At 43.9% G+C, this 18188-nt stretch overlaps 1 protein-coding gene across 1 annotated transcript in view; it reads right to left on the reverse strand.

Annotated features, from left to right (window-relative positions):
* Positions 1-18188, reverse strand: part of LOC308268894 (ATP-binding cassette sub-family A member 17-like) — a gene marked incomplete at both ends in the record, with an annotated part of 93799 nt that overhangs the window by 23407 nt on the left and 52204 nt on the right. Inside the window, 4 exons of the mRNA XM_080703997.1 lie at positions 1993-2299; positions 3705-3779; positions 5324-5390; positions 15324-15422. Coding sequence (XP_080560123.1) covers positions 1993-2299; positions 3705-3779; positions 5324-5390; positions 15324-15422 — 548 coding nt within the window. The remainder of the gene's footprint in view (positions 1-1992; positions 2300-3704; positions 3780-5323; positions 5391-15323; positions 15423-18188) is intronic.

An 18188-nucleotide genomic window follows, 5' to 3' on the forward strand; every position in this document is an offset into this window, starting at 1 on the left:
GACTGAGACAAGAGGATCACAGGTTTGCAGCCAGTCTCAGCAATTTGTGAGGCTCTCCACATCTTAGTGAGACCCTGTTTTGAAATAAAGAATAACATAGGGCTGGAGGAGCTGGGTATGGTGGCGCACGCTTGTAATCCCAGCATTCAGGAGGCTGAGACCAGAGGATCGTGGTTCACGGACAGCCTCAGCTACTTAGTGAGGCCCTTTGGAACTTAGCAAGACCCTGTTTCAAAATAAAGAATAAAAAATGGAGTAGGGGGTGTAACTCGGAGGTTGAATACCCCTGGGTTCCATCCCCAAACCCACACACACAAAAAAAATAGGGCTAAGGGTGTAGCTCAGAGGTAGAATGCCCATAGGTTCAATCCCTGGTACCACACACACACACACACACACACACACACACACACACACACACAAATTCTTTGTGTGTGTGTTATTAGGAACTGAACACACACACACAATTCTGTGTGTGTGTGTTATTAGGAACTGAACCCAGGGGGATTCTACCTCTAAGATACACCCCCAACTACCCCCTTCTTTTAATTTTTTACTTGGAAAAAGGGTCTCATTAAATTCCTGACAGCCTAAGCTTCTGAGGCTGGCTTCGAACCTGCTATCCTTCTGTCTCAATCTCCCAAGTACTGGGATTACAGGCGTGCACTACCATGCCTGGCTATTTTTTACTTTGAAATAGGGTCTCACTAAATTGTTAAGGATCTCACTATGTTGCCAAGCTTGGCCTTCAACCTGTGATCCTTCTATCTCAGCCCTCCCAAGTACTGAGAGTATAGGTGTTTCCAGATAAAGTAATTTTCTTTTCCTCTCTCCTTCCCCTCCTGCATTTATTCCCAGGGGCATTTTATCTCCAAGCTACACTGAGCTATTTTTTGTTCTTTTTATTGTGCTATTGGGGGGCATTCTACCTCTTAGCTACACCCCCAGCCCGATTTCTTATTCTTTATTTTGAAAGAGGGTCTAAGTTTCAGAGGGCCTCACTAAGTTGCTGAGGCTGTCCTTGTACCTGTGCTCCTCCTGTCTCATCCTCTCAAGTACTGGGATTATAAGTGTGCGCCACCATGCCCAACTATTCGTTTCACTACAGAGGAACATTTTTTTTTGTGTGTGTGGGTCTGGGGATGGAACCCAGGGGCATTTGACCTCCGAGCTACACCCGCTGCCCTATTTTTTATTCTTTATTTTGAAACTGGGTCTCACTGAGTTGCAGAGGGCCTCACTAAGTAGCTGAGGCTGTCCGCAAACCGTGATTCTCCAGGTCTCAGCCTCCCGAACGCTGGGATTACAAGAGTGCGCCACCATGCCCGGCAGAGGAATGTTTTAATCCCTAGAAAGTCACGTATGGTCTCATTTCTAGGAATCCTCTCTTTGCTATCATTTGGACCTCAATATATATGTATGTATATAAAAGATTGAACTAATATATATATATATATATATATATATATATATTTATATATATATTTTTTTTGAAGGGAACTTGTCCGTATGTTTTTAGAGTCAGCTCCAAGGGGACATTTTCCATGCTCTTCATTTTAAAGTTGATGAACATGAGGATATATATATATATATATATATATATATATATATAATTTTTTTTTGGGCATACACACACACACATACAACACATATATAATTTTTTTGTGTTATTAAGGATGGAGCCCAGGCCATTCTACCTCCAAGCTACACCCCCAGCCCTTTTTTTATTCTTTATTTTGAAACAGAGTCTCACTGAGTTGCGGAGGGCCTCACTAAGTAGCTGAGGCTGTCCGTGAACCACGATCCTCTGGCCTCAGCCTCCCGAATGCTGGGATTACAAGTGTGAGACACCATGCCTGGCCTCAAAATATATTTTTTCTGACATTTCTGGCCTTTCATTCAGAGAACAGCACATGGCCTAGGAGGACATGGTTTTCCTGCAGAGAACAACTGGGCTATTTACTGACCCTTTTCCCTGTGCCTGATACTTACCTTGGATTGCCACAGGGATCTGTCCCTCACCCATAAGCATACTGGCAAAGTGATCTGAAAGTTGAGGATCCAGGCTGGAATTTTGAGAAGCAAAGAAGGGAACGATGGTCTGACCGTATGTTTTTAGAGTCAGCTCCAAGGGGGCATTTTCCATGCTCTTTATTTTAAAGTTGATCAACAAGAGGCTTAATATAACAATCAGCAGAGGCACCACAATCTGTACAGATGACATCAACATCCAGTTGCGCCATGAATATGTAACCCTTTTCAGGAGCATGGCGTAGAATTGTTGGCAGAGGAGATTGAACTACAAGAAAAAGAAGGGACGCACCACATGGACGGGGTGACAGAGCTGGAGGCACCTGGGCTGCCCTGGCTCACGTCTACTCTCAGCCCCTCATATATGTCTGACTGTCCAATTATGTTCAAAACTCATTTCAAGTTCAAATGTGCTTTTGGGGGTACTGGGGATTGGACCCAGGAGCATTCTACCTCTGAGCTACAACTCCAGCTCTATTTTATTTCTATTTTTGACACAGGGTCTTGCTAGGTTGATGAGCGTCTCACTAATTGCTGAGGCTGTCCTCAAACCTGTGATTCTTCTGTGTCAGCCATCCAGGTACTGAGGTTCTAAGTGTGTGCCACCATGCTCAGCTTCAAATGTCTTATAATTTGATTATGTTTAATGGTGGAAAGAGAATGCACAAATTAGAAAGAATCTGGAAGTGTAACCTAAGACACCAGGTATCAATGTAAATTATATATTTTTTCCACCTGTAAGATTAATTTTTGTGTGTGTGTGATACTAGGAATGGAGCCCAGGGCCATTCTACCTCCGAGCTACACACCCAGCCCAATTTCTAGATATTTTATTTTATTTTATTTTTGAGGTGCTGGGGGTGGAACCCAGGGGCATTCTACCTCAGAGCTACACCCCAGCCCTATTTTTTATTCTTTATTTTGAAACAGGCTCTCACTAAGTTGTGGAGGGCCTCACTAAATAGCTGAGGCTGTCTATGAATCTGTGATCCTCCTGTCTCAGCCTCTCAAGAACTGGGATTACACACGAGTAACACCACATGTGGCTTTTATTTTTTATTTTGAAACAGGGTCTTGATAAGTTGCTGAGGGCCTCACTAAATTACTGAGGCTGGCCTAGAACTTGTGATTATCCTGTCTCGGCCTCCCAAATATGGGATCACAAGCATGCACTACCACATCCAGCTAGACTGGTTAAAATTTGAAATTGGTAAAAGTGTGAGGAAATTGCCACTGTTGGTAGGTTTTCACTTGATCAATTCTTTAGAAAACAAGTTGTCAGGATGAACGCCATTGTATTTAATATCCACATAATCTTGAGCCTAGAAATTCTACTTCTGGTCATGTATCCTACCATTGACTTGTAAAACTCTGCAAGTTCCATGAGCAAAGATGCCCAGGTGGCAACGGTAGTCAATGTCTAGTTGCACGCTGAGGACCCACGAGCAGGCGTCGGCCTGGGGTGGGAGCCCTTGCGCATGCTCGCTGGCTTCTGCTGGGGGCCATGTGTGTGCGAATGTGTTGGAGGCCCTTCAGGCTCAGGCGCCTGGGTTCCTTCTGCACAGCCCTTGTTGGGGAGCCCCTGTGGGGAGAGGTCTGGTGGTCAGGCAGAGTCAGGCATTCTAACTTCCTGGCTAAAAACCAACAAATACTTGACAGTCTCTATCACGCACCACCACATTCTTCAACCTCAGGATGACAAAGGCTACGTCCACCTCCATTTCACCTAAAGGCCCTCTATGACTTGTCTAAAATCACACAGAAATACTTCATGAGCCGACTCAGTCAGGACCATGATAGCCTTGTTTTATATTCATACTTGTGGATAGTCAAGGGCACTTTCCAAAATGTACACTGACATTCTTCTTTTTTTTTTTTTTTTTGGTGATACTGGGGTTCCTGGAAGCCCTTCTACCTCCGGGCTCCACTCCCAGACCTATTTTTACATTTTTATTTGGAAACAGGGTCTCCTAAGCCAGCGTGCGCGGCTGGCTTCGAACCTGCGCGATCCTCCTGTCTCTGCCTCCCAAGTGCGGGGATGACAAGCGTGCGCCACCACGCCCAGCTGATATTCTTTTTTCTTTATTTTTGATATATACAATATATACAACATATATTATATAATATATATTATATAAAGAATATATTAAGAGAACCTTATAGGTTCTCCATGTATTTTGTAAGGATATACTTAACATTTTTAAAATTCCAGATGGTCAGCTGGGTGTGGTGGCTTGTAATTCCAGTGCTTGGGAGGCTGAGACAGGAGGATCACAGATTCGTAGTGAGGCTCTCAGCAATTAATGAGACCCTGTTTCCAAATAAAATATAAAATAGGTCTGGGAGTATAGCCTGGAGGTAGAAAGCCCCTGGGTTCCACCCCCAGTACCACATAAATAAATAAATAAATAAATTAATTAATTAATTCCAGGTGGCACAATGTATAATAGTATAATCTGTTTCACAGTGAAAGTTTAAGTATATGTCCTGGCCAGAAGGTTCTGGTCAATCTCTTTTCTTCCTGGTGAGAATGGCCAGACTCCTATTAGGATACTTTCTGATGCCTTCCATTTGGCTGGGTTAATTCCTGTTTAAAATGCCACCCTTTTGTCTTCAGACTAGAGCAGACAGTGTGATACTGCCCAAACCTGGCAGATCCAGTGTTTTTTGTTTGTTTTGGTAATGGGCAGTTAGTCTCCAAGCTACTCCCCAGGCCCTTTTTATTTTGAAACAGGGTCTCACCAAGTTGCTGAGGGTCTCACTAAATTGTTGAGGCCATACAGCTGGGCGTGGTGGTGCAAGTCTGTAATCCCAGAATTCGGGAGGCAGAGACAGGAGAATTGCAATTTGCGGACAGCCTCAGCTACTTAGTGAGGCCCTTTGCAACTCAGTGAGATCCTGTTTCAAAAATAAGGAATAAAAAATAGGGCTGGGGGTGTAGTAGCTTGGAGGTAGAATGCCCTTGGGTTCCATCCCCAGTACCTAAAATAAATAAATAAATAAATAAATAAATAACTGAGGGTATCCTCAAACCTGTGATCCTCTTATCTCAGCATCCCAAGTACTAGATGACTTAAGCCCTAACAAAAGTTAATATATGAGACTTCCAGGAAGATGGTGATAGAGAAAAGCTGCACTTACGAGTCCCGCTAACAATTGCTCTCTATTACCACAAAATCAGTGCTTTTCATAGCCAGGAAACACCAATAAGCAGAGAAATAAAAACTGTAAATACAAGGGACAGAGAAAAAGAGGGCTAGAAGAACAACCATACACCAGAAAAGAAACCAGCCTGCAATGCCGTGGCCGGAGCTGTGGCACGGAGCCGCGGCAGTGCCATCTTCTCTCTCAGCACCAGGCTCCAGAGAGGAGGGGGACTTAGACCAGAGCTCATAACCAGAGACGAGATATGCTGGCCTCATGGCGGAGGACAGGGCAGCAACACCAGACTGCAGGTGGCAGCAGCGAGTTCACCGGATGGCTCCAGATCAGCACACTCAACAACCCACCAGGTTCCAGAGAGGAGCGGTGGACAGGGAGCTGAGGTGAGCAGGTGCAGAACAGCCGAGTGTAATACAGCAGTTTTTTCGGCACAAGGAACATCTAAAGCTCCCAGGGGCCGGGCTCAGCACGCCCTCCAGGGACTCAGAGCGGAGCTCAAAACCAGAGAAGAAATACACCAGCCTCATGGCTGAGGGCGTGGCAGCAGCGCCATATTGCCAGCAGCAGCAGCAGTGAGTTCACCTAGTCTGCAACAGCTACAAATCATCACACTCAACAACTATGAGTCAAATTGAGACCCCTAGAGGAGAAATCCCAGTACTGCACCCCAAGGGACTTGCACAGCTTTGATAGTCTCCCTGGGTCTGAGATTTTACAGTCCAACCCAGTGGGGGAGTGGCAGTGGCAGAGATATCACACCCTAGCCGCAGCTCCCCGTGGGAGAATGCCCAGCCTGGCACCCCCCCATGGTCTCAAGCAGCCTCGATTGACTCCTTGGGTCTGAAACTTTGTGATACAACCCAGTAAAGGACTGAGATTACCACAGACTCACCTTAAGTGAAGTCGTAATGACCCAGGGAAGAACCCAGAGAAGGCAAAAACTTCTGAAATCATGGGAAAGAGGAATAACAATGGAGCAATGAATGCCCACAACCCCACAACATCAGAACCTGATAACATAGAAATTCAGAGATCTCTAGAAGATCAAATCAGGAAAATAACTGTAGAAATAATACAGGACCTTCCAAAAGAATTCAGAGAGAGTCTAAAAGAAATAAAGGATGCAATCATTGAAGTAAAGGCCTCAATTCAAAGTGTAAACAATCGATTAGACCACATGGAGAATAGAATCTCACTCCTAGAAGATGATCACTCCAAAAATGAACGCCTACTTTATAACTTAGAAAAAAAAAATCTGACAGCAGGAATTTGACACTGAAGAAATATGGGCCCATTTTAAGACAGCTAACCTAAGAATAATTAGAATAGAGGAGAGAAAAGAAGGTGAAATCAAAGGGATCAACAATCTTTTCAAGGAAGTAATAGCAGAAAATTTTCCAAACATAGAGCAAGAGATCGATACACAGGTCCAGGAAACTTACAGAACTCCCTTTAGACAGAATCGGAGAAGAGGATCCCCACGCCACATAATTGTCAAAATGACCAATGTGGAAGCCAAGCAGAGAATCTTAAAGGCAACAAAAACAAAGGGCCAAGTGACATTCAGAGGCAAACCAATTAGAATCACTCCAGACTTCCCAAACCAAGTCATGAGAGCCAGAAGGGCTTGGAGTAACATATTCCAAACTCTGAAAGAAAACAACTTCCAGCCAAAAATTTCCTACCCAGCAAAACTTTCTATCAAATTAGATGGAGAAATAAGAAGCTTCCATGACAAACAGAAACTGAAGGAATTTATGTCTTCAAAACCAGTGCTAGCTGGGCATGGCAGTGCACGCTTGTAATCCCTGCGCTTGGGAGGCGGAGACAGGAGGATCGCGCCAGTTCAAAGCCAGCCACGTGCTCTGGCTTAGGAGACCCTGTTTCCAAATAAAAATGTAAAAATAGGTCTGGGAGTGTAGCCCAGAGGTAGAAGGGCTTCCAGGAACCCCAGTACTACCAAAAATAAATAAATAAATAAATAAAACAAAACCAGCGCTAGACAAGGCCAGGCGTGGTGGCGCACGCTTGTAATCCCCGTGCTTGGGAGGCAGAGACAGGAGGATCGCACAGGTTCGAAGCCAGCCATGCTGGCTTAAGAGACCCTGTTTCAAAAATATAAAATAGGTCTGGGAGTGTAGCCCGGAGGTACAAGGGCTTTCAGGAACCCTAGTACTACTAAAAACAAAAAAACAAAACAAAACAAAAAAACAGCGCTAGAGATTAGTCAGTCACAAAAAATAAGAAATCAGATGCTTTCCCTAATATGTGAGAGCTAGGAAGAAATGGGTCATAGGAGGAACTCTAGATGAAAAAGGAAATCCTATAGAGGAGCAAACAAGACAACCTAAAGGAGGAGAAAGGAGTGGGGAAGAGGAAAATCTCTAAAATACAAAATGTTGTTAAACATGTTGAAGTCAACCACTAAGCCAAGCAAGGGAAAGAGGGATGGGGAGGGAATGAGGTGGGAATTGGGTAGGGGTTAAATCAGTGATGTGTACATGTATATACACACAAGTGTTTTACCCCAATATGATGTATGAATATAATGCACCAATAAAAATTTTTTTTAAAAAAGTTAATGTATGCCGGGCGTGGTGGCACACGCTTGTAATCCCCGCGCTTGGGAGGCGGAGACAGGAGGATCGCGCAGGTTCGAAGTCAGCCGCGCTGGCTTAAGAGACCCTGTTTCCAAAAACAAAAAATAGGTCTGGGAGTGTAGCCCGGAGGTAGAAGGGCTTCCAGGAACCCCAGTACCACCAAAAAAAAAAAAAAAAAAGTTAATGTATGTTTCTTGACAGAATGATAGCATGATTCCAAGAATTAAACCAAAATTTGCTTTCTGGTATGCATTTGGAACATGCTACTTACTCCAGTGTTTAATTTAATTGGCAGACCAGTCCGTATTGAGAAAAGCCTTGAATGAAGATATCTAATCCTTTCAACAGGAACTCTGTTAATCAGGTGATGGGGATAGGTAGAACGTCGCCTTCTCATTGAGATATCTGTACTAGAATCTGCCAAAGTACAAACCCTAAACCAAACCAAAAACAAAAGCAAATACAAAGTCTCAAAATCACAATACATTTAGTTTTGTTTGGATATAAACAATAAAAGTCAGATAATGTTGAAAAAATTAAGAAGTTAGGAAAATAATGAGGAGATAGGAAGCTATATTTAGATTATATACTGAGTAGCAAGGTCTTAAGCACTAAGCATTGAGTTAAATAACTAATAGCTTTAGAAATTATCATATTATGCCGGGCACGCTAGTGCACCCTTGTAATCCCAGCATTCGGGAGGCTGAGATCATAGGATCACGGTTCATGGACAGCCTCAGCTACTTAGTAAAGCCCTCCGCAACTCAGTGAGACCCTGTTTAAAAATAAAGACTAGCCGGGCGTGGTGGCGCATGCGTGTAATCCCCGAGCTTGGGAGGCGGAGATAGGAGGATCGCGCAGGTTCAAAGCCAGCCATGCTGGTTTAAGAAACCCTGTTTCCAAAATTTAAAAAAAGTATATTGCCCGGCGTGGTGGCGCACGCTTGTAATCCCCGCGCTTGGGAGGCTGAGACAGAAGGATCGCACATGTTCGAAGCCAGCCTCTGCTACTTAGTGAGGGTCTCAGCAACTTAGTGAGACCCTGTTTCCAAATAAAGTATAAAAAACAGGTCTGGGAATGTAGCCCGGAGGTAGAAAGCCTCTGGGTTCCACCCCCAGTACCACACACACACACAAAAAAAGTATAAAAATAGGTCTGGGAGTGTAGCCCAGAGGTAGAAGGGCTTCCAGGAACCCCAGTACCATGAAAGAAAGAAAGAAAGAAAGAAAGAAAGAAAGAAAGAAAGAAAGAAAGAAAGAAAGAAAGAGGCGGGCGGGTGGGCTTGGAGGTATAATGCTCCTGGGTTCCATCCCCAGACTTGCAAAAAATTATACTATTATTATTATTATTATTATTATTATTATTATTATTATTATTTCTTCTTCTTCTTCTTCTTCTTCTTATTATTATTATTATTATTATTATTACTTGGTACTGGTGACTGAACCCAGGGGCATTCCATTTCTTGAGCTACACTCCCATCCTTATTTAATTTTTTATTTTATTTTGAAAAAGGGTTTCATTAAGCTGCAGAGGGCCTAAGTTGCCAAGGCTGGCCTTGAACCTGTGATCTTCCTGTTTCAGCCTCCCAAGTACTGGAATTACTGATGTGTGCCACCACGCCTTGCTACCAATGGCTTTTTCAAAAAACTGAAACAACACTAGCATGAATAGATTTTATTATTTTCCTTAAAAGGTATCCCACAAAAATTACAACCAAGTATGTCTTTTTTTAAATGGTACTAGGGATGGAACCCAGGGACAGTCGATCTCTGAGCTATACTCCCACCCAGCCCTGTTGCTTTGTTCTTTCTTTCTTTTCTTTTCTTTTTTTTTTTTTTTTTTTTTTTTTTTGGTGGTACTGGGGTTCCTGGAAGCCCTTCTACCTCCGGGCTACACTCCCAGACCTATTTTATATTTTTGGAAACAGGGTCTCCTAAGCCAGCACGGCTGGCTTCAAACCTGCGCAATCCTCCTGTCTCCGCCTCCCAAGCGCGGGGATTACAAGCGTGCGCCACCACGCCCGGCTGTTCTTTCTTTCTTTTCTTTTCTTTTTTTTTTGGTGGTACTGGGGGTGGAACCCAGGGGCTTTTCTACCTCCGGGCTATACTCCCAGACCTATTTTATACTTTATTTGGAAGCAGGGTCTCACTAAGTTGCTGAGAGCCTCACTCAGTAGCTGAGGCTGGCTCTGAACCTGCGCGATCCTCCTGTCTCAGCCTCCCCCAAGAGCGGGGATTACAAGCATGCGCCACCACACCCGGCTTGTTCTTTATTTTGAAACAGGGTCTCACTAAATTGCAGAGGGTCTCACTAAGTTGCAGAGGCTGGCTGCGAACCTGCAATCCTATCTCAGCCTCCCAAGTGCTAGATTTACAAGCATGGGCCACCACACCTGGCATGATATGTCTTTTAATATCAAAATCAGAAATACGAAAACAGCACCGCTGAGACCATTGGCTAGGTGATGGTAACCACATCTCAGCGTTCTACTGATGAGCTATATACCCCCAGATACTTTGTCTTTTATTTGAGATAGTCTCTCTTAAATTGGTGAGTCTCCAATTTGCAATCCTCCAGTCTCAGTCTCCCAAATGCTGTTATAGGCTTGCATCACCACTCCCAGCTTGTATTTTTAAATTTTTAGTTATTTATTTACTTATTTGGCACTGAGGAACTTGGGGGCATCCTACCTCAGAGCAATACCTATAGCACTTTTATTTTTATATTTTTTATAATATGCTTTTATTGGTGCATTATAGTCTCACATAATATAAATAATGTTGATATGACATACATGCAGCCCTTTTATTTTGAAACAGGGTCTCAAAAAATTGCTGAGGCTCTTCCTAAGTGCTGAGGTTGACCTTGAATCTTCAATCCTTCTGTCTCATCCTCCCAAGTACTGGGATTACACATGTGTGTCACCATGCCCATCTGGATTTTACATTTTCATTTATTTCTTGTGTGTTAATGGGAATTGAATCTAGGGCATTCTGTCTCTGAGCTACACTCTAGCCTGATTTTATTTCAATATATATATTGCGGTACTGGAGACGGAATCGAGGGGCATTCTACTTCCAAAAGGCACCCCTAGCCCTATTTTTTACTCTTTAGTTTGAAACAGGGTCTCACTGAGTTGCAAAGGGCCTTGCGAAGTAGCTGAAGCTGTCCGCAAACTGTGATCCTCCTATCTCAGCCTCCCAAATATTGGGATTACAAGCATGCGCCACTATGACCAGCCTGATTTTATTATTGTTGTTTGTTTGTTGTGGTGCTGGGGATTGAGCCCAGCAGCATTCTACCTCTGAGCTACCTCTCAGCCCAATGTTTTATTGTTTTTTTTTTTTTTTTTTTTTTTTGTGGTACTGGGGTTCCTGGAAGCCCTTCTACCTCCGGGCTACACTCCCAGACCTATTTTATATTTTTGAAACAGGGTCTCTTACGCCAGCACAGCTGGCTTCGAACCTGCGCGATCCTCCTGTCTCCGCCTCCCAAGCGCGGGGATTACAAGGGTGCGCCACCACGCCCGGCATTTATTGTTTATTTTGAAACAGGGTCTCACTAAGTTGCAGAGGGCCTCATTAATACTTAGTGAGGCCCTCTAAGGCTGGCTTTGAACCAGAGCCCCCTGTCTCAGCCTTCCAAGTACTGAGATTACAAGCATGTGCTACCATGGTTGACTATGTTATTTATTTATTTAGTTAGTTAGTTAGACAGTCTTTTTTTTTTTTGTGGTACTAGGGATTGAACCCAGGGGCATTCTACCTCCAATATACACCCCCAGCCCTATTTTTTTTTAGCCTTTATTTGGAAACAGGGTCTCACTAAGTTGCATAGGGCCTCACTAAGTAGCTGAGGCTCGTTGTGAGCCTGCAACCATCCTCCTGTCTCAGTCTCCCAAATACTGGGATTATAAGCACACGCCACCACACCTGGGTTTTAATTTATTTTGAAACAGGGTCTCATGAAGTTGAGGAGGGTCCTGCTAAATTGATGAGACTGGCCTCGAATCAGTGATTCTCCTGTCTCAGCCTTCCAAGTATTGGGATTAAAGGCTTATTGGGATTAAAGGCTGGATTTTACATTTTATTTTATTTTATTTTATTTTTTTGTGGTACAGGGGATGGGACCCATGGGCCCTCTACATATGGGCTACATTACCAGACCTATTATATATATATATATATATATATATATATATATATATATAATTTTTTTTTTGGTGGTACTGGGGTACTGGGGTTCCTGCCTTCTACCTTCGGGCTACTTTTTTTTTTTGGAAACAAGGTCTCTAAAGCCAGCATGTCTGGCTTTGAACCTGCGCAATCCTCCCAAATACTGGGATTACAAGCGTGTGCCACCATGCCCAACTTGGATTTTACATTTTAAAATGGATGTGTTAGTAATTATATAAGTGCCTATGTAAGATCCTTGATTATGCTTGATTAAGCCTATATAGCATAGAATATTTTCTGGCCCTTTAAGGAAAGTTTGTTGACTTTTGATCTAGGCAAATAAATGTGTTCACTGTTGGATGCAAAGTGTTCAATGTGCCAGGAAATGTACATTCTCATGCCGTGGGGTCATTATACTCCTGAGAATTTGTCACAGCATAGTACCCAGAAAGTCGTGGTTCATTTTCCCTAAAACATAGTTCTGTAAAAGATGGTATATTTGTTATTTATTGCTATGACAACTTAAGCTGTTGAGTGACAATAAGCGCATCATGGTAAACATGATTATGTCACACAGTTTCTATGGGTAAGGAATCTGGGAATGGCTGCTAGGTGAGATTTTGTTTCAGCATTTCTCATGAGGCTGTGGTCAAGCTATTGGACAGGGCCACAGTGGTCAGAAGGCTGGTTAGGACTGTTGGATTCACTTCCAAGAGCAGAAAATAGAAATAGTTTTCCATACATCATCCCCTTTCCCCTCCACAACTTAGTGAGATCCTGTTTCAAAATAAAAACATAGAGCTGGAAGTGGTGGCGCACGCTTGTGATCCCAGCATTCAGGAGACTGAGACAAGGGATCATGGTTCAAGGACAGCCTCAGCAACTCAGTGAGGCCCTCCACAACTTAGTGGGACCCTGTTTCAAAATAAAAAATTGGGCAGGGGGTGTAGCTTGGAGGTCAAATGCCCCTGGGTTCCATTCCCACACCTGAAAAAAAAAATATATATATATATAATAATAATAATAATAAAGGTTGAGCCAGAGGCTGAGACAGGAGGAGGATCACGGTTCGCAGACAACCTCAGCTACTCAGTGAGGCCCTCTGCAACTCACTGAAACCCTTTTTCAAAATAAAGAATAAAAAATAGGGCTGGGCTGGGTGTGGTGGTGCACGCTTGTAATCCCAGCATTCTGGAGGCTGAGACCAGAGGATAGTGGTTCATGGACAGCCTCGTAGTGAGGCCCTCTGTAACTTAGTGAGACCCTGTTTCAGAATAAAGAATAAAACACAGGGCAGGGGGTGTAGCTCGGAGGTCAAATGCCCCTGGGTTTCATCCCCAGCCCCGCAAAAAAAAAAAAAAAATAGGGCTGGGGGTATAGCTCAAAGGTAGAATGCCCCTGGGTTCCATCCCCAGCACTGCAAACAAACAAACAAACAAACAAACAAACAAACAAACAAACAAGTTACTGGTAGTGGCACTGCATGCTTGTAATCCCAGCACTTGGGAGGCTGAGACAGTAGGATCATGGTTCACGGCCAGCCTCAGCTACTTAGTGAGGCCCTCTGCAACTCAGTGAAAGCCTGTTTCAAAATAAAGAATAAAAAATAGGGCTGGGGGTATAGCTCAGAGGTAGAATGCCCCTGGGTTCCATCCCCAGTACCCCCCCCCCAAATAAATAAATAAATAGCCAGGCATGGTGGTGCACGCTCATAATCCCAGCATTTGGAAAGCTAAGACAGGAGGATCATGGCTCGTGGATAGCCTCAGCTACTTTGAGGCCCTTTGCAACTCTAGAAGACCCTGTTTCAAAATAAAGAATAGCCAGGCGTGGTGGCGTACGCCCAGGGGTAGAAAAGCCCCTGGGTTCCACCCCCAGTATGAAATAAGGAAATAAAGAAATAAAGAAGGAAGGAATAGGGCTGAGGATGTAGCTCAGAGGTAGAATGCCCCTGGGTTCATCCCCAGTGATGGAACTGCGCTGGTATTGGGAAATGGCTTTGGTGCTATTTTTTTTTTTTTTTTTTTTTTAGTGGTACTGGGGTTCCTGGAAGCCCTTCTACCTCCGGGCTACACTCCCAGACCTATTTTTACATTTTTATTTGGAAACAGGGTCTCCTAAGCCAGTGGGCGCGGCTGGCTTCGAACCTGCCTCTGCTTCCCAAGCGCTGAGATTACAAGAGTGCGCCACCACACTCGGCTAATTTTTTTTTTGTTGTTGTTTTTTGTGGTACTGGGGGTGGAACCCAGAGGCTTTCTACCTCCGGGCTATCCTCCCAGACCTATTTTATATTTTATTTGGAAACAAGGTCTCTCTAAGTTGCTGAGAGCCTCACTAAGTAGCTGAGGCTGGCTTCCAACCTGCACGATCCTCCTGTCTCAGCCTCCCAAGCATGGGGATTATAAGCATGTGCCACCATACCCGGCTTTGGTACTAATTTCAAAATGTATTATTATTATTATTTTTTTTTTTTGGTGATACTGGGGTTCCTGGAAGACCTTCTACCTCCGGGCTACACTCCCAGACCTATTTTATATTTTTATTTGGAAACAGGGTCTCCTAAGCCAGCATGCGCGGCTGGCTTCGAACCTGCATGATCCTCCTGTCTCCGCCTCCCAATCGTGGGGATTACAAGCGTGAGCCACCATGCCTGGCTCCAAAATGTATTTTAAAATAGCTTTGGTGCTGCACAGGGAAAGGAAGCTGCAGAGTTCCCTGCACCAAAAGTGAGTAGCAAGAACATAATAGAGTTGCAGCCCAGGGCCTTCATATTTTAAAGACAGATTTATATAATAAATAACTTCTAACAGACAGGCTAAAATTTCCCAGGGATTTGGAAGGATGATACAGATCTTCCTCAAAGAAGGCAAATACCTGGAAGGCTGGGCGTGGTGGCGCACGCTTGTAATCCCCGCGCTCCCCGCGCTTGGGAGGCTGAGACAGGAGGATCGTGCAGGTTCGAATCCAGCCTCAGCTACTTAGTGAGGCTCTCAGCAACTTAGTGAGACCCTGTTTCCAAATAAAATATAAAAAAGGTCTGGGAGTATAGCCCAGAGGTAGAAAGCCTCTGAGTTCCACCCCCAGTACCACCAAAAAAACCAAAAAAACAACAAAAAAAGAAGGCAGATACCATGTGACCCTGACTTTGATAAGCAAGTAATACACAGGAGACAGGTGGCCTCATCTACAGGAAGAAGGCTTTTGGTCAAGCAGGGTGTAGGATAGTGAATCCTCATAATCATATCAAAAGGCTCACCCAGCAATTAACAGGGCCCACACCCAGCTGGGTCAAGAAGACTATTGGTTAAACAATTCTAAGGTCCTTGGAGTCTATAGTTTTGTTCTTGCTTACCTAATGAATACTTCTTCCATGGTAGTAACAGAAACCCCAAAGCTGCTGATTTCCAGCTCTATCTGCTTTATTTCCAGGTCACTAAATAGAGATTCAAACCTAGAAGGAAAGAACAGTTTTTATTTCTGCAAGACAGAAGGTCAGTCATTCACTCGCCTCAGGTCCCTACAGGGGAAAAGGCCTGGGCTTGTAAGCAGTGTTCTGTTCAGGTCCTGACTTTGTAGCTTCATAACATAGCACATTTAGCACGTTATATAGATACAAAATAATCATTATTTAGAAGAAAAAGCAATAGGACTTTTTGAGTGCTTACTAAATGGCCAGGGGCGCGCGCGCGCGCGTGCGTGCATGTGTGTGTGTGTGTGTGTGTGTGTGTTACTGGGGACTGAACCCAAGGACATTCGTTCTTCCTCTGGGGATTGAAACCAAGGGCATTCTACCTCAGAGCTATACCCCAGCCCGCACTATCTATCTATCTATCTATCTATCTATCTATCATCTATCTACCTACCTACCTACCTACCTTCCTACCCCCCACCCCTCTCTCTTTCTTTCTTTTTGTTTCTTTTTGTGTGTGGGTCTGAGGATGGAACCCAGAAGCATTTGACCTCCGAGCTACATCCCCTGCCCTATTTTTGTATTTTTATTTTGAAACAGGGTCTCATTGAGTTGCAGAGGGCCTCACTAAGTAGCTGAGGCTGTCTGTGAACCCTGAATCCTCCGGTCTCAGCCTCCCAAATGCTGGGATTACAAGCGTGCACCACCATGCTCGGCCTCAATAAATCAATCTATTTTTCTTTCTTTCTTTCTTTCTTTCTTTCTTTCTTTCTTTCTTTCTTTCTTTCTTTCTTTTTTCTTCTCCCAACCCTATTTTTTATTCTTTATTTGGAAACAGGGTCTCACTAAGTTGCAGAGGGCCTTATTAAGCAGCTGAAGCTGGCTACAAACCTGAGATCCTCCTCCTTTATCACCCTCCCAAATACTGGGATTACAAGTGTGCACCACTATGCCTGATTTATTTTTTTTAATTTGATGTTTAAAAACAATTTTTTAGCCAGGCATAATGGCACATACTTGTAATCCCTGTCTAAGAAATAAGTTATTATCCCATTGAAAGGCTCCATTTAGAAAAAAAAAAATCATAAGCCCCTAGCAGCCAGCTAATAGTTAAAAAGAAAAGTATATTTTACTGCAGCTTACAGCTTAGGAATGTAAAATATGCGATAAGCCCACCCCATCTTATCTATACTGTCTGGGTCAGAGCGCCTTGACCCGGGAGCTTACTGACTACACCTGGTATTTTATCTAACACTTGACTACAGAATGTACTTTTCAAATGATTCTGTAATTTTCTGTAAACGCATGCAATCTACCCCAACCCCCCCCCCCAACTAGTGGTCTTTTCCCTATAAATACCCTCATTTTCAGTGGCTCAGGGCCGAACTCCTATCCGAGTCGGCCCCAGTGCACTGGCTCCTTAATAAACCTTCATCTTTTGCTCATTGCATCAAGGACGTCGTCTCTCGTGGTACTTGACGCTGCTTATCCCGAGGTTGATTGAGGGTCTCCCCTCGGCGGGGGTCTTACACCATTGCCTTGGTAATGCTGACAAGAAGATACCAGTACAAAATCTACTTGAGGCTGGGGTCCCAGAAGGGGGAGAGCCCCATTTTCGGCTCTCCGGCGTGTGTGCCAGCAGGCTGCTTTGTCTTCTCTTTCTATTTGCTACTGGTTTTGTAATAAAGACTTGGTAAAGCTGCACCAAGCTGCCTATTAGTTTTAATTTTTCTGTTCAACAAACTTTAGTTGAATAAGAAAAAGAGCCCACAGCACCATTTAAATCGTAACAAAAAGACTACATCTATCCTTCCGCTGATCAATATTTGGATTGTTTCCAAGTCAGAGTGCTCAGGAGTAAAGCGTCTATAAACATTCGTCTGTGTGTCCTATTTGTGAACCTGTGCTTTAATTTATCTGGACCAACAAGAGCATAAGAGCTACAAATCCCTCACTATGTCTTCGGAGAGGCGGAGTTTCATTCTCACTCTCTTCTAAGTTGGCCTTGGTGACTTCCTTGCCTAAGAAGGTCAGAAAAAGCTTTAGGTGCCTCCATCTCACCAAGAGCCCTGAGCCACCATGTGTGATGTCTCCCAACAAGTGAGCCCAGCGTCCTAGAGAGGACACAGGAGATGCTCTGGTCCACAGCCTCAGCTGGGCCCAGCTTTCCAGAATCCCTGCTGATGCACCAGATTTTTTAATGAAGCCATCTTGAAAGCTCCAGTTAGGTCCATCACCAACTTATATTTTGTTAAAGACTTTTGTGTCTATGTTTCATGAGGACTTTTTTTTTTTTTTTTGCAGTACTGAGGATTGAACCCAGGGGTATTCTACCTCTGAGCTACACCCCACCCCTATTTTATTTTTTATTTTGAAACGGGGTCTCTCTAAGTTGTGAAGGGCCTAAGTTGCTGAGGCTGGCCATGAATATGTGATCCTCCTTTCAGCCTCACAAACATTGGGGTTACAAGTGTGTGCCACCATGCCCGGCTCATTGTTGTATGCTCAGTACATGGGGTATATGTGACTCAGACAACTTCTCTGTTTAGTTCACAGGTTTTCAAATCAAGAACTGAGCTGGGCATGGTGGCACAATCTTGTAATCCCAGTACTTGGGAGGCTGAGACGGGAGAAGCGTAGGTTCACAGCCAGCCTCAGCTACTTAGTAAGGCTCTCCACAACTTAGACCCTGCTTCAAAATAAATAATAAAAAATGGCACTGGAGATGTAGCTCAGGTAGAATGCCCCTGGCTTCAATACTCAGTACTGGAAAAAAAAAATCAAGAAGAACCGTACCCAAGGAGTTGA

The sequence above is a fragment of the Muscardinus avellanarius genome (genome assembly GCF_963383645.1).
Source record: "Muscardinus avellanarius genome assembly, chromosome: 10".
Taxonomy (NCBI): domain Eukaryota; kingdom Metazoa; phylum Chordata; class Mammalia; order Rodentia; family Gliridae; genus Muscardinus; species Muscardinus avellanarius.